Here is a 16,701-nt window from a genome sequence, read left to right as displayed (position 1 = left end):
GGTCCTTGCGCTTGTCTTTTATTTAATTTTTTTTTGGGGATGGGGCAAAAAATGCCTGACCTGGTAAGTGTTTTTGTGGCCTTTTTTTAAGGAGTCTTTAACCATATAGAGTGTTTTACCATCTATCCTTTTAAATGGTAATTTAAAGTTTGTGCCCCATGTAATGTCCTTTACTCTGTGGAGCTATATGATGAAAAAAGTACTGGTGAAAAATAGCATGCAAATATGCCAACACATACTGCACAGGCCTTTTTTTGAAGATGCAAAACCCCCCCAAAAAACAGTGTCGATTGGGGGTCTGATCTGAGGCTAGAGGGTCTGATATGAGGCTGGGGGGTCTGTCTATGGGAAAAAAAACACCAGGCAAGGAGGTGAAAATGTTACACCCAGCGCATGCTGCAATAAAAAAAATATATATATTATTGACCCAAGAAATGTTTTTTTACACTACTACAAAAAAGTGCCAAATACCACAAAAGCCTTCAAAAATTCTAGTAAACACCTAACAAGGAAAGGCTCCCTAACCCACCCTAACAAGGAAAGGCTCTTACTTTGGCAAACCTGGCTTATTTATGGTGATCATGTAATACCACTATACCCCTGCAGAGGCCACCATACGAGTTTCAATAAAAAAAAAAAGGGTTGTTGAGGTGGGATAGTCCCTTTAATTATTGATCATTTCAGTTTACACTTTTGCCACAATCTAAAAACTAACTAATGTGTATAGAGTCCTCCTGACGGTAGTTTTCCACGGGGATAAGAATTGGGCATGTTGGATCTCAACTACCCAATCCAGTTGGGGGGAGATAGCCATTAGCTGAAGAGTCCAATTATCTTGCACTTCTAGATGTCTGGGTTCTATATTACATTGTTCAGTAGAATACAACATGGCAGATCACCTAACATTAGCAGCTCTGGTCCTGAACCTTCCCTCCTGTGCCTCATTCCCGAAATTATAAAATGAGAAGACATTTTCATTGAAGAAAGCATTGCCCCAGTGTAGTCCTCCTGGTATTAGTCCAGCAGTAGACTGATTACAAACTGATTACATTACAGGTATTAATATAGAAATAATTAATAATTTCTTTTTCTACCCACAATTTGTGCTGTTCTAACTGAAAATATAGGAGTATCTCAGAGTCACGTGCAGCATCATTTGCAGTATTTTGTGTTCATGTATTTTCAGAAAACCCATCCCTTGGCCCAATAAGCTCTACACATTCTCATTCTTCATGAAACATTACTTTGTTAACAATTCTTGAAATATTCTTGTCCAGTCATGCTGAAGAGGTGACACTGAGAGATATACAGTATATTATGGAACATGAGATGTATGATAACAAAGGGTATACATTATTGACAGGCAGCAGTACTGGATTTTCAGGAAATGTCATATCTTTAGCTCTTTACCTTCACTATGTCCTCTGCAGACATATTGGAGTACAGAGCAGGTAAAATCCACTTTTTCTTTAAGGGGTTGTCCAGTTTCAGAAGGAAATTGACAACCTTTGGGATCTGCGTGCAATAAAAAAGTGGTAAGTACTTACCATACAGATTCCACTCTGGTTCTTCCAGCCAGGCACCACCCAGCAGCAGCAGTGACATTATGTCGACAACATATGACTGCTGCAGCCAATCACTGGTTTCAGTGGTGCCCCTAACAAGGTCAGCGACTGGCTGAAGCAATCACAGAGATTTAGAAAAATTGTAAAGGATTAATGTACAAAGTATAATGGAAAATTATAAAACTTATTTTTATCCAAAAAATAATTGCCGAACTCAAATACCACTTGAAGGCAGGGGCAGAATGGCCATAGACCTTACAGGGAAATTTCACAGTGGGTCGATGCCATGCGGGCCACCTGGGCCCTCGTCATGGCTGGCCAATGGAATTTTGTGCTGCTGGCATTATTTTATGATGAACTGTGGTATTTGGCTGTGTTGGGGTGGTATAATGTGCCACAAAATGGTATTTCTGGTTCTGCCATTCATCATTTTGGACCCGACTACAAGGCTAGGGCCACTTTAAGTTCCCAGTCTGCCTCTGGTTAAAAGGGGTTGGCCCATACAATGTCTGATCAGTGTGGGTCCTACACTGTATACATTGTTACATCCCCAGTTCAGCAACTCTTTGTCTCTATTATGAATGTGAACCAACAGAACCACCCTGGCACACATATTTTTCTGCCTTGTATTTGGGTGTATCAAGTAAGTGACGTCATATACCACGAGATTTGACACAGTAGGCATTATATTACATCAGTATTTGTAAGCTAGACCAGAAGTGAAAGCTCTATCATATTGGCCGCTGGGGAAGATGACAATGGGGTCATCGTCACTTGGAAAGTACCGCATATAGACACACACTCTGTGCCATCGTTGTGGATCCAAGGCCTATCATCTGCAGAAGTCCATCTGTGGGAAGTACAGGTACCCAGTCAAGCGCAGGAAAAATATGACTGGAGTGCTAAGGCCAAGAGATGAAACACCACCAGCAAGGTTGTGTACTGTAGATTCAAATACTGATTCTGTGAAGGTACAAACACCCAATCCCAAGAGAGCCGTTGTCGCTGCTTCCAGCTCTTAAGGACAGAAATTTGTTAAATGTAGCTAAAAAAGAAAAACTAATGAAATCTACAGAGAGAAAAAGTATAATGGAAAGATTTGCACCTCTTGTTTTAGATCCACTCCTAGTTTTTGACTGCTGAAAAATATTGACCAAAATACTGGCATGTGAAAAGTGGCCATATAATGTACACATACACCAGGATTATCCTGACATGAATTATCACACGTACGTTTTATATTTACTCTCTGTTTCATTTTGTTTTCTTAAAACAAAAACTGAGAGATGGGGAAAAAAACTCCACCTAAAAAAGAAAGAGCAGGGATGCCCAGATCCGGCGCTTGTCTCAAAAACAGTAACAGATCTGTCTACAGATTACAGTAGTTGTAGCGAATCTGACTCATGTTCTAAGATTGCTTCTGGAGTGAGACAATGATCTACAATGTAGTTATGAAAATAGCATGCTGGAGGGAAATTTTATTGAATTTTGGGGAGACGAGATGATCCAACATGTAAATATAAAAATATATATCACAATTAATATTAGAAGTAATACATTCTATTTTATATTTTGTAAGACAGAGTTTTACTATTTACTTTCCATGAACAATCTAATGTGAAAGTCATTTGGCACTTGTCTATAATATAAAACAAATTACAGTATAAAACAGGGGTGGGGAACCTCCAGCATACGGCCTGCGGGATCATTTCATGTGGCCCTCGGCCCGCCTGCCAGAACATATTGTAAAAATGCTAATGACCTCTTCCATTACGGAAGCGGTCATTAGCATCCGGGAGCCATAGGAAGATGGGAATAGTACTGCACTGGCTGTCCTCTTCCAGCCCCACGCTGTGTCCTTACATGTACAGCGTCAGGATGTAGAGCACGTAGACGCGCACTATGGCCTGATGTGGTGCGCTGTCGGGTCACAGTACAGCGCATCTGGAAGAAGACCAGGGAGGGTAAGTGAATCTGGCAAGTGGCAGCGCCATCCGCAGCTGGAGAGGTAAGTTTATTTTTTTATTTATTTGAAATATCTGATCTGAGGTCTGAAAGTGGCTGATCTGAGGCTAATGGAGGGTGAGGAGGTCTGATCTGAGGCTAGGGGGTCTGATGGGGCAGATCTGTGGCTGGAGTGGTCTGATGGGCGCTGGTCTGAGGCTGGGAGGTCTGATGGGGGTTGATCTGAGGCTGGGGGGGCTGAACTGAGGCTGGGGGGGCTGATCTGAGGCTGGGCGGTCAGATCTGAGGGGCCTATTGGGGGTCTGGTCTGAGGCTGGAAAGTCTGATGGGGGCTGATCTGAGGCTGAGGTGGTCTGATGGGGGCTGATCTGAGGTTGGGAGGCCTATTGGGGTCTCATCTGAGGCTGGGGGATCTGATGGGGGCTGATCTGAGGCTGGGGTGGTCTGATTTGGGCTGATCTGAGGCTAGGGGTCTGATCTGAGGCTGGAGGGTCTGATCTGAGGCTGGGGGGTCTGATGGAGCTGATCTGAGGCTAGGGAGGGTCTGATAGGGGTCTGATCTGAGGTTGGGAGGTCTGATGGGGGTGTGATCTGAGGCTGGGGGTCTGATCTAAGGCTAGGGGTCTGATCTGAGGCTAGGGTTGCCTATTGGGGGGTCTGATCTGAGGCTAGAGGGTCTGATCTGAGGCTGGGGGGGTCTGATCTGAGGCTGGGGGGACTAATTTGAGGCTGGGGGGGACTGATCTGAGGCTGGGGGGTCTGATCTGAGCCTGGGGTTGCCTATTTGGGGGGTCTGATCCGAGGTTGGGAGGTCTTATGGGGTGTGATCTGAGGCTGGGAGTCTGATGGGGGTCTGATCTAAGGCTGGGGAGGGTCTGATCTGAGGCTGATGTAGGCTGGGGGTCTGATAGGAGGCTGATCTGAGGCTCATGGAGGTGGGGAGCAGATCTGAGGATGAGAAAGGGACAAAGGTAGGGAGAGTTGCGAAGAAAGGGAAAGGGATAGTGGCAGGGAGAGTGAAAGCTGGATGAACCTCCTCTCTGGACCCCTCTGGGTTTAGCTTGGCTGCCATTAATTTCAAATAAAGAACTAAATAAATAACATTCTGAACGTAAAAATTAGACGGCTATATGTGGTCAAAATGGCGCCTGTACTATTTGTAATATATAGTGCAGGTTCCATTTTGTGCTGCAAAAATACAATGCTCTAGATATTTTTAATTGAAGCGCAATTTCTGCAACTTACTCCTAAGTCACTTATATGTTTGACCAAATATAACAGTCACATTTTTAAGTTGAGAATTTTGTATGGCCCCCGAACAATGCTACAAATATCCAAATGGCCCTTGGCAGCAAAAAGGTTCCCCACTCATGGTATAAAGCAATATAAAAAAATGAAGTCTAAACTTCTAGTCTAAGTTAGTCTCTCGCAGTACTCAATACATATCTACAGGGGCGGACTGGTCATAGACCCTACAGTGAAATTTCCTGGTGGGCCGATGCCCAGGGGGGCAGCCAAGCCCTCTGCCAATCGGGTACATAGCAGTGTGATGCTCTAAGCATTACATAATGCTAGGAGCATCAGGACTTGCATCTGGCTGGTGGTGGAACGTGCCTTCCTACATTCAACTGTATCACCATCCTCAGAACAGTGATACAGTTAAATAAAGTAGCGGGTGGCAGTACTTTGTGCTGCACTGTGGTATTTGGTTCTGCTGGCGTGGCATTTCGTGCTGCACTACCGTATTGCTGGCCCTGCCTGCTGCTGTTGTCCCTGCCTATATATGTTGGCAGCCCTGTCTTTTGTCAATTTGGACCTGCCTACAGCATGGGGCCAATAAAAAAAATAAAAATTCTAGGGCCACTTTATGTTCCTAGTCTACCTCTGAATGCCTACAGCTTGCACTACACATATTTTGTGACTGGAACTATATCATTAAAATGTGATTACTACATGTCACCAGCAGATGGCGAGTAGAGTCCTCCGAATGACTTCAGTCAGCGCTCATTTAGAGTAGGATATTACATTCAGTGCTTATGGTAAATGTATGTGTTATATAGACACGTGCAAACATAACCTTGTATAAATATATGTATGTGCGTGTATAGATCAGCGTTGTATACTCTCTTGACGCTGTAATCAGTGTAGTCGTCTGAGAGTAACCAGCCCCCTGTTGGTGTGTCCATGTCCTTGTCCCTGTGTGATGTGCCTGGAATCCAGTTGATAATATGTTGCCGTCTTCTGGTTAACAGATTTTCTCAGGAACTCAGTTTGTGTTTGATCTGCACACAGTCACAAGGCACAGTGTTATAAATTAACAGAAAAGAGTCACTGGATACAGAAAAAGTCATGCCCGAAACTACCTATAATTAAAACATTGCATCCTTTGAAGAGGTGATCCCATGAAAAGTATTACTGTGCAAGGGGGGAACTAACTCTCCTTAGGGGGAGAGCACCTTAATCAGTGTGAGGAGACTTATAGGCCATACATGCTCCTCTGGAATTCTGGGAGGGAAGAAATGCAAATGAGCTCTTAACAAGCTTTGCTTCTAATGCCACCAGATGTAAGGCAGCTATCCTGTAAGTCAATAGTCAGCTCTTAAAATAAGCCTTGAGACATGACTTGGATATTAAATAAGCCAGCACCTCATCTGCAGACAGCTGTTTCGGGGTGATCGCCCCTCATCAGTGCAGAGCAGAGAGTACTGGCTTAACTGGGTAGGATTCATTTGCATTTCTTCCCTCTCAGAATTCCAGAGGAGCATGTATGGCCTATAAGTCTCCTCACGCTGATTAAGGTGCTCTCTCCCTAAGGAGAGTTAGTTTCCCCCTTGCTCGGACCCAGGCCTCCTACCCAGTTAAGCCAGTACTCTGCTCTGCACTGCACTGATGAGGGGCAATCGTCCCGAAACAGCTGTCTGCAGATGAGGTGCTGACTTATTTAATATCCAAGTCATGCCTCAAGGCTTATTTTAAGAGCTGAATATTGACTTATAGGATAGCTGCCTTACTTCTGGTGGCATTAGAGGCAAAGCTTGTTTAGAGCTCATTTGCATTTCTTCCCTCAAAGTATTACTGTGCAATGAACAGGGCATTTCATATGAAGTGTTATTGTAATATACATGCAATAAAATATTGTTAGTTTTTTATTACATTTTCTTCTCTGGTAGCACCCCCTGCAGTGGCAGAAATTCTGGTCCACCTTCTCCTGCATTGGGTGTTGGATCAGCCATGCTCAGTAGCTTCCCTGCTTTCTTGCTCCTCCCAGTGAAGCGGCCCAGACACTGTTAAAGAGGTTTTCTGGGACTTTTATACTGATGACCTATCCTCTGGATAGGTCATCAGTATCTGATCAGTTGGGGTCAAGTACCCAGGACCCCCACCGATCAGCTGTTTGAGAAGGCAGCAGTGCTCTCAGTAGTGCAGTAGCCTTCTTGCATCTTACCAAGCACATCGCCCTACATTGTATAGTAGCTGTACTTGGTTTCACACTTAGTCCCATTCCCAGGGAGATGCAGACAACATACGACGAGATGCTGCCCAACCATAGAAAGATAAGACACAAATTGTCCAGATGTTAATTAAAAACTAGTAAAAAATTACACTGGAGGGCAGTGGTTTTGCATTCATATAGTTAAAATAATAATGTGAATTACTCCAGATATTTTTATTTTTTAATTCATGGGATAACCCCTCTAACACATACTGTATGTATATCATGCAGTCTCCAAATTAGAGGGCATTCGAATTTAGTATAAAAGAGGTTGTCTGTGATTAGTAAATAGGGTCTGATTTTTCTTTGGAAAGTGCCTCTCATGCCTATAGCTGTTTTTGATATTGCAGCTCTGGTCATTCAGGTGAATAGGACTGAACTGCCATACTACATAAAGCCAATGTACAAGAGTGGCGCAAAAAGCAGATGTTTTTCATTCATCCTAGACAACCCCGTTAATTGTTCTTGTCCAACCTGGATGTTATATATGGTAAGATTTCCCTCATTGTTGGTTATATAATACAGAGTGAACACCGTCCAACAAAATAGCAGGGTAAATGCATCCTAAATAGGTACAAAGTGATCACAACTATAAAAGAGGAGATCAGTCAGTACCATGGTTCATGCCCTGTGCTGTGCTTTTATAACATCACTCAATGGGACTTAATCCAGAATTGAACATTGCAGTATCTGGAGCAATAGGTGCGTTCCGCTTTCTGCACCCACTTGTTTTCCTGTTGATCTGTCCACTGCTAATTCAGGAGAAACTATTTTCCAGTTTATTCCAGCAAATCTTCACAAGGCTCTTGGTAGATTTTATGGCCGAGTAGAATTTCTCCTCAGAATTGCAGTTATTTTCTGCCGTGTATCAGTCAAAGAAGATGTCCTCTCTTTTGGTGGATGTGGTGACGGTAGCATAGGTAAACTACTACCACTACTCTGCCTGAGCTTGTTAAAGTTGGTGGCACTGGCAGACCCATATGTCCCGGTTAAGCTCATTAGTTTGGTTCCATTACTGGTTGGTAAAGTTAGAGGAGGTTTCTTCTGTGTTCCACTGATGATGTGAGATGAAGCTGGTTTGTCTGGAGTAAATGGCCTTTGTGATACTGGGAAGTTTCCACTGCCTCTTTTTATTTCAAGCAGTTGTTGCTTAGCCCTTGTCAAGGCCTCAGTGAGTTCATAGCGTTCTTCACACTCCATGCGCACAGTTTCTTTAAGGAATTCAACCTAAAGAAAAGGAACCTATTTAGTTAAGCCAGCTTGGTGGGAAAAGATTCAGTCAAACTTGTAATTTATACATTTAAATATCTGCTATTTATGATTTCATGGTTCACAGGGGAGGGGTCATCAGTGACTGACAACTATATCTGTATACACAAGTACATAGTGAATACTATCAATCACTGATAACACCTCCTCAAGTGCACTAGCTGTGAGTAAGTTATCTCTGTAACTACACTTACACAGAGAATGCAATCAATCACTGATAGATAACCCCTCCCTGTCTAAAGCTATGAGTGACTGACAACTGTCTTTATATACACATTTACAAAGACAATACTATCAATCACTGATAAGTCCTCCCTGTGTACAACTATCAGTGACTGACAGCTATCTATGTATACAAACTTACACAGAGAATGCTATCACTCACTGATAACACTTCCCCCTGTGTACAGATATCAGTGACTGACAGCTATCTCTGTATACACACTTACACAGAGAAAGCTATCAATCACTGATAACACCTCCCCTATGTACAACTATCAGTGACTGACAGCTATCTGTGTGCATACACACTGACACAGAGAATGATATCAATCACTGATAACACCTCCCCTGTGTACAGCTATCAGTGACTGACAATTATCTAGTATACAAACTTACACAGAAAATGCTATTAATCACTGATAACACCTCTCCTGTATCCAACTGTCAGTGACTGAAATAAACTGAAATTCAAGGTCCGCGCTTGAACTTCATCAGTAAGGAACAGTTCACACACAGCAACACTTCCACAAGACGATTTTATCTTGATTCCAAACAATTTCAACTCCTTGGTCTCAATATCCACCAGCAATCACAGCTCTTTTATCTATGTACTGTATATGGCAAAAGAAATAGGCACTATGATGCAAGTCTGTACACCAGCTATCTATGTATACCCACTGACACAGAGAATGCCATCAATCACTGATAACACCTCACCCGTGTATAACTATCAGTGACTGACAGCTATCTCTGTATACAAACTTACACAAAGAATGCTATCAATCACTGATAACACATCCCCTATATACAGCTATTAGTGACTGACAGCTATTTCTGTATACACACTGACACAGAGAATGCTATCAATCACTGATAACACCTCCCTGTGTACAACTATCAGTGACTAACAGCTATCTGTGTATACACACTTACGCAGAGAATGCTATCAATCATTGATAACACCTCATATGTGTATAACTATCAGTAGCTATATGTGACTGACAGCTATCTCTGTATACACACTTACACACAGAATGGTTTCAATCACTCATAACGACTCCCCTTTGTACAGCTATCAGTGACTAACCGCTATCTCTGTATATACACTTACACAGAAAATACTATCAATCACTGATAACACCTCCCTATGTACAATCAAATCAGAAATAGCATAGATTTAAATATAAATCTTGCAAGTTTTACTGAATCTTTTTCCTCAAAACTACCGTTTATATCAATCTGTTCAGCTTCTTCTGCTCTACAACATGTTACCTACAGATTACACTGTATTTTGTGGTGACTGTTGATCTTCAAGGGGGTTACTCCCATGAAGAATATTGTTTTTTAGTTAAATCCAGTCTGTAGTTATAGATTTGTTTTTTCCACACTTATTAAAGAATGCTTATATATCCAGATATTTCAGGAATAATGTTAGTATAGCATCACCTGCTGTTTCTATTGAACAGCCTTTCTGTGCCCATCTGAGTAAATTTGCAAAAAGTGACACACATGCTTCTTGCTTCTTTCTGTACTCTTCCAGCTATAAGGTTATGGGAGACCTGGAAAGCTGTCAAACATGCCTTTGTGTATGCCCTCAATAAACACTACAACATTGACTCAGAGGATAGGGGTTGTGGATCGCTTACTGCAGAGAGCCAAGGGCACTTCAGTGTTAGCGAAGACCCAAAGGGGCTAGTGGTAGAAGCATGTGGCGGAGTAAAAACACTCTCAGACATGCTGCTACTACTGTAAAACCATAAATAAAGGTATGCGTAACAGTTTTCCATGTTTTCTATATGCAGCACTGTGAGCAGCTTACAGTCAAAACTGCTGACGGACCTTCTTTTGGGTCTATGGTAGAACTTTGAGATAAGAGAATCTAAACTTTAATTTTTGTCTCCTCAGCTTTTGCTCAGATGTAGGCTTACTTTAGCATTCTGCACTTAAATGTATGCATTTCCCGTTCTCCTTTTTTGAAGAAGTCATAGTTCTGGTCAGCAACTCCAGGCTGTCCAGGTAGGTGCTGAGGCAGAAGAACACCCCACTATCATAAATATGTGCAATACTTTATTTGCCTTACACCAGACATAATGGACCTGTGTGACCCAAAGTCTTGCACTTCATCCCATCTTTCCATAAAACATTACCCAAAACAGATAACTGAAGATCTGATTAATTAACACTGGTGAATGGAGGGTGACCGCTCTTGTGCAGTGTCCTTTCCTTCAGTTCAGGGGGCCCGTTCTGGATATAGCAGCAGGTCCCAGAGGAGGGACCTGCAGCTATCTGATTTCAATGGCATATCCTAGCAATATGCCATCAGTGTCTGAGATGGGGAAAAAAACATTTCACATTGAACAGTTGCACTCACAATTACTATGCTATCTAGACCTGTCATGGGGCATGTGGTTATGAGCAGAGATATGAACACTCTACCTCTTGCATGGCCTGATCCAGGTGGTGTCTCAGTTCTGCACAGTTTAAATTCTGCTCTTTCAATTTCTCAGCTTTTGTGTGGATGTCTTTTCTCATTTCTTCCAAAACAGAGATGTTGTGGTCTTGTTCTTTTCTCAATCGAAGTTCCAGCTCAGAAACTATCTTCTTTAGGTTTGCAACCTCATCATGTTTAGCTTGATCTTTCTCAGTAAGTCTCATCTGAGCTTCTTGTAAGCTTTTTTTCAGCAGGTTCACCTCTGCCTGCAGCTCATCACATGCCTTGGATATAAGTGAAGGTATCTGTAAGATGTGCATAAAACTGTTAAGAGGAATATATTAAGAGACAGCTTACAGATGACTTGTACAAAGGACATGTAGACATGCACTGCCTGGTTGACATGCTTAGGTTAAGGGACGGATCAGAATTCTGACCTTGTGAGCCTGAAAACATAAAAGAGAGTAAATTTTTTCATGGTAACATTCTTTCCACATATATATATCACTGCTATCCATGTGGAGGTGCAGACCGCATAGCACAGAAGGTGTTAGAATCTGTAGGCCACACTCTTCTATTATGGTAGCAATCAATAGGTCTCAGGGTATGTGCACACCAGTGCTGTTACGTTTCTATTTATCGTTTTGTTTACTGGGAGCTGAAGATGGATTTGACAAGTAACTTACAGTGTTTCCACTTGTCATCCATCATCTATCCACTGTGAAATCCCAAACTGTATGATCATGGAGGACATCCATTTTCAACTAATCGAGTGAAATTCAGGTTAAATGTATAATTACACCCTGAAGTTTGCATAGGTTTTGCTGGAAATAATTATTTGAAAATATTATAATGTCTACGACTCAAAGCCTGATTTGCAGGGAAAAAGTGACTGATCAGTTTAGATCTTGTTGAGTTAAGTGATTAGCAGCCACGCATTGTAGCCCAGACTGCGTGGTAGCTCCATATAGCTCTGTACTACAGGCACAAGGACACAGTCAGATTTCTGTATTAGGTTTTGGAGGCGAAAATTAGGAGTGGATCATAAAGGGAGAAAAAGTTGACAGAATACAACTTCTCTTCTTTTTTAAAATTCACTCCTGTTTTTGGCTTCCAAAACTGTATTAAAAAAAAACCTGACCATGTGGCAGGACTCTTAGAGGAACTCTACAGTGTAAGGACGCCAACAAACATCTCCTCATATCAGTTTATGGACTTCTCATTGCAGATCGAGAGGGTGGGATACTGTGGTTAACTGGAATCACATCTGAATAATGCTTGACTTTAGAGTAAATTACACCATTTAAAGGTTTTATCTCATCACAGAATGTCATAGCTTGTCACTAGGGTATGCCATCACTTTCTGATAAGTAGGGGTCTGACTGTCAGGACTCAGGACCACCACCTATCCTGAAAATGAAGGGGCCACTGTGGTGGCTTAGTGCTGCTGCCCCTTCAAAATTTTTGGGTGCATACTACGGCAGTGTTATGAAGTGGATCTGGATCCACTGTGCCACTTTAACAGATTTAGCTTGGGGCTACCCCTAAGAGTGTTATCTAAGTGATATTCACCCTTTATGTCCTATACAGGGATCTGGACTTTGCTGCAGGGTAATCAAAAGGTCGATACCATCCCACGGGGGTCAGGGCAACCGAGGGATCAGGCAAAATGAATCAGAGGACAAGCAGAGGTCAAGATAGGCAGAATTTGTGCAGGTGAGGCAGCAAAGGGTCAAATCCGGATAGCAGGCAGAAGTTCATACATGGGCAGACAAACATAGATCAGCACACCTTTGCAGGCCGCTAGAAAACTAGAACTTATTCCTCAGGCACCCTCCCACATGGGAAGTTGCCATAAATATCCCTGGTTGGTTAGGCCATAGGCTGGGGAAGATATAGGTGTGCACATTGGCTATTTTAGAGCCAGAGAAAGCAGGCACACCCTATGGGCAGGAAGAGACACTACCAACAAAAAGTAGGATGCAGCCTGCAAGAAAGAACAGCCAGGCAGCTCCGGTGGCCGGGCCCAGCAAGAAGGAGAATAGGAAGGCTAGTGGGTCCAGGTGCGAACAAAAAGGCAGGTAAGCAGAGTGGCGCCCATGTCCACCAGGGGGAGCGAAGCGCTGGCGGGCACAGGCCGGTGCAATATCAGGCAGCAAAGCCCCATTCAGTGGCTAGAGCTGTTTTAAAGTTCCCTGCATAGCAGTGGTACAGCCCATTCATTCTCAGGATCGGTAGGTTGCCCTTGCAGTTGGACGCCCACTGGTCAGAAGATGATGTCATAATCTAGTTATAAGCCATTACTTCCTGTGAAAACTCCATTTAATGATTTAACACTTTATTATGTATTAATACCATACTAATCTAACCATAAAACATAGGCCTCATGCACACGACCTTGGTTTCATTCCGTGTCCGTTGTTCAGTTTTTCGTGATTTTCTGCGGACCCATTGACTTTCAATGGGTCAGTTTAAAACTCGGCTAATGCACCGTTTGTCATCCGTGATCCGTGGTTCCAGTCAGTCAAAAAAATATAACCTGTCCTATTTTTTTCACGGAAAACGGTTTGCGGACCCATTCAAGTCAATGGGTCCGTGAAAAAACACGGAGGCACACAAGATTGTCATCCGCGTCCGTTTTTTTCCTATCATTTGACTTGACTTAGACTTCTTTTTACTTTCCTTCATGTCTGGTGATCCTCCAAAAATAAAGGAAGACGCACGGAAACGGATCACGGAACAGCGGAACCCCATTTTGCAGAATGGAACACAACAATGGTCGTGTGCATGAGGCCATAACCAATAAAATCAGACTGATTGGAGGACAATGCAGTAACTAACACAAGGCCGTATAAAACTAACATTTACAAAAGAACGTTCTGAGTAATGAATGTGCATGTGGGAAAACGAGCAGAGGAAGGAGAAAAAAACACGGTAATGATAACAAAACTGATGATTGGATTCTCTTGAGAATGAGGTGAATGAAAAGATTGAACATGCAAATACATACAGAATTGCAGGGCAGCAGGTCACTGGAAGAGCAGAGAAGCTGAATACAAGAGTAGCCAAAAATATGGTTAGAGATGAGTAAGAGATGGCAGAGCAATCACTCAAACTGCACGATAAACACCAATCATGTACTACAATACTAGTAAAATGAACATGCAAGTATATAAGTGCTGTTGTTATCATATACGGTTCATTTCACAAAGCAGGCTAATATCAGGGGATTCATTCCTATTTATAGGCAAATAAGTCAGGGTCTCATTTACTCCCTACCTCACTGGCTCAAACATATCTATATAACCTAAAAAAAAAACATGTTACCTGTTTGTTTTGGAAAATACTTATATACCCATATTAAAACAATTCTGGGTCAACTTTCCTTAGTGCATTGTGCGGTTCTTCTGTTATTCCTCCTACAATTTTGGAATAAATGAAAAACTGGTTGTTACCAATTAGTCATGTTTCGCTGCAAACTCTTAGACTACTTTCACATTAGCGTTCGGGTGTCCGCTTGTGAGTTCCGTTTGAAGGCTCTCACAAGCGGCCCCGAACGGATTCGTACTGCCCTAATGCATTCTGAGTGGATGTGGATCCGCTCAGAATGCATCAGTCTGGCAGCGTTTGTCCTCCGCTCCACTCACCAGGCGGACACCCGAACGCAGCTTGCAGCGTTCGGGTGTCCGCCTGGCCGTGCGGAGGCAAACGGATGCGTCCAGACTTACAATGGAAGTCAATGGGGGCGGATCCGTTCGAAGGTGACACAATATGGTGCATTTTTCAAACGGATCCGCCCTCCATTGACTTTCAGTGTAAAGTATGGACGGATCCATCTGATTACAAATTACACTTAGACTTTTTTAGTGAAATATAATGCAGACGGTTCCGTCTGAACGGATACCATCGTTTGCATTATAGGTGCGGATCCGTCTGTACAAATACCAGACGGATCCGCTCCGAACGCAAGTGTGAAAGTAGCCTTACACTGTCCAATCAGTGCTGACAGTATTAGGCTGTGTAGCTACAAACTCCTTTAAAAGGGTTGTCTGGGTTCAGAGTTGAACCCGGACATATCCCCAGTTTCACTCAGACAGCCCCCTGATATGAGCATCAGAGCATTTTTGTCACGCCCTGCCCTGTGAGTGATCTGAGAAGATCTGTCAGACTTGCCGCACGTGAATCTATCTGACAGATTGCTTAGTTGTGGCTTTTGGCAGGATCCCACCCCCTCACAGGTTCTGCTCATTAGTTTGTTAGTGATGCCATTTATACCTGCCTCTCACTATAGCCCTTGCGGTTTATAATTTCTCCTGGAGTTTCTCTGCTGGTGTTTGGTGAATCTCCTGCTCCCAGTTTGTCTTCAGTCAAGTCCTCCTCCCTTCCCTTCTGTAGTTTGTTCTGGCTAAGCGTTAGGTTGATGCTGGTTCCTTCATCTTGTGCAAGGAACTGGTCTTTTTGCCTGCTCCCTAGCTGAGGGTTTGTGTCAGTTGCAGCAGGGCTTAGGTTGGAGTGCATGAACACTTCTACCATCGAGATTTCTTCACGTTGATAGCAGTCAGGGAAAGGCTCAGGGATTGTCAGGAGGTGACCTTTCCCTGTTCCCTAGCTGTGGGGCCTAGCCTGATGTTTTGTTTCATTTTGTCGTGTTTGGTTTGCTTCCCTTCCCTCACCTACCGTGACAATTTTATGCTCCTATGCTCTCCTTTGCCTCGTGCTGAATCCCACAGGAAAAAGGCTTTTTTTTTGAGATCCAGTGACGTGCTCTCCATGGGGTAAGCTAGGCAGAGGCTTCCGCCTAGCAGTAAGCCAGGTGATGTCACCTCAAGTAATTGGCGGGCTTCAGCGCTGCCCTAGCCTGTAAACTGGCTAGGGCAGCTCTAAAGCCCGCCCATTAGTGCCAGTGAAGTTATCGGCAACACTGCTAGGCAGAAGCCTCCGCCAAGCAATGTTAAAAATATAAACAAACAGCATCGGAGCATGACAACGCCTTTAATGGGAACCGGTTACCAGTTTCCTCCCACACTCCAAAGACATACTGAAAGGGAATTTAGATCGTGAGCCCCACTGTGGACAGCTAGTGATCTTAATGTCTGTAAAGCCCTGCGGAATATAGTAGCGCTATATAAGTATGTGAAACAAATAAATTTAAAAATCTAGCTGTTACTAATATGAGATGAGACACAGTCCTGACCATCTCCAGGCTGGGAAACAATAGAGTGCTCCAGGCTGTTTCAGTAGTTCTCATTGTAATCTAGTGTGGCACAACAAGCTATGCTGTTTCTGAGTTAGGGAATCAGTATAGCTTGCTGTGCTACGCTGTTTCCAATGAGAGCTACTGAAACAGCGAGCACCGGAGCGCTCTGCTGTTTCCTAGCCAGGAGGTGGTCGCAAATGTGTCTCATCTCGCTCCAGTAACAGCGAGATTACCAGGAGGAGTAATAGCACAATGCCATGTTCCATAATTATTTCATGGAGAATGCAACTATTTACTATACTACACAACGCAGGAGAGGAGACGTTGATAAAAATGTTATTGGGTTAAATATGCTTTCATTTAAATTTAACAGAATTTCACTGATTGCTATCCAACCACCAACTGTGAACCCTTACTCGCTTACCTACTTTAAGCGTCTATGCAGAGAAATGCAACTGGGTTGGTCAATAAACACCCCTTTGCCCTTTTTATCCAAGTGGCAAATGGAATTAGGGAGGACCATTAGGAGTTCTAACTGTAATAACTTACTTTAACCCCC

At 43.1% G+C, this 16,701-nt stretch overlaps 1 protein-coding gene and 1 pseudogene across 1 annotated transcript in view; one reads left to right on the top strand and one right to left on the bottom strand.

Moving 5' to 3' along the window:
- Positions 1-2,317: 2,317 nt before the first annotated feature.
- LOC122933739 lies at positions 2,318-2,587 on the top strand (annotated as a pseudogene).
- A 5,250-nt stretch (positions 2,588-7,837) lies between these two features.
- Positions 7,838-16,701, bottom strand: part of LOC122935285 (leucine-, glutamate- and lysine-rich protein 1-like) — a 36,109-nt gene continuing 27,245 nt past the window's right edge. The window contains exons 5-6 of the mRNA XM_044291048.1: positions 10,951-11,250; positions 7,838-8,250 (exon numbers count right to left, since the gene is read on the bottom strand). Of these exons, the coding sequence (XP_044146983.1) occupies positions 7,840-8,250; positions 10,951-11,250 (711 nt within the window). The 3' untranslated portion in view covers positions 7,838-7,839. The remainder of the gene's footprint in view (positions 8,251-10,950; positions 11,251-16,701) is intronic.

This window comes from Bufo gargarizans, chromosome 4, assembly GCF_014858855.1.
Source record: "Bufo gargarizans isolate SCDJY-AF-19 chromosome 4, ASM1485885v1, whole genome shotgun sequence".
In the NCBI taxonomy this organism is placed as follows: Eukaryota; Metazoa; Chordata; class Amphibia; order Anura; family Bufonidae; genus Bufo; species Bufo gargarizans.
The sequence above is the reverse complement of the archived record's forward strand: the minus strand, read 5'-3'. Positions and strand labels throughout refer to the sequence as shown.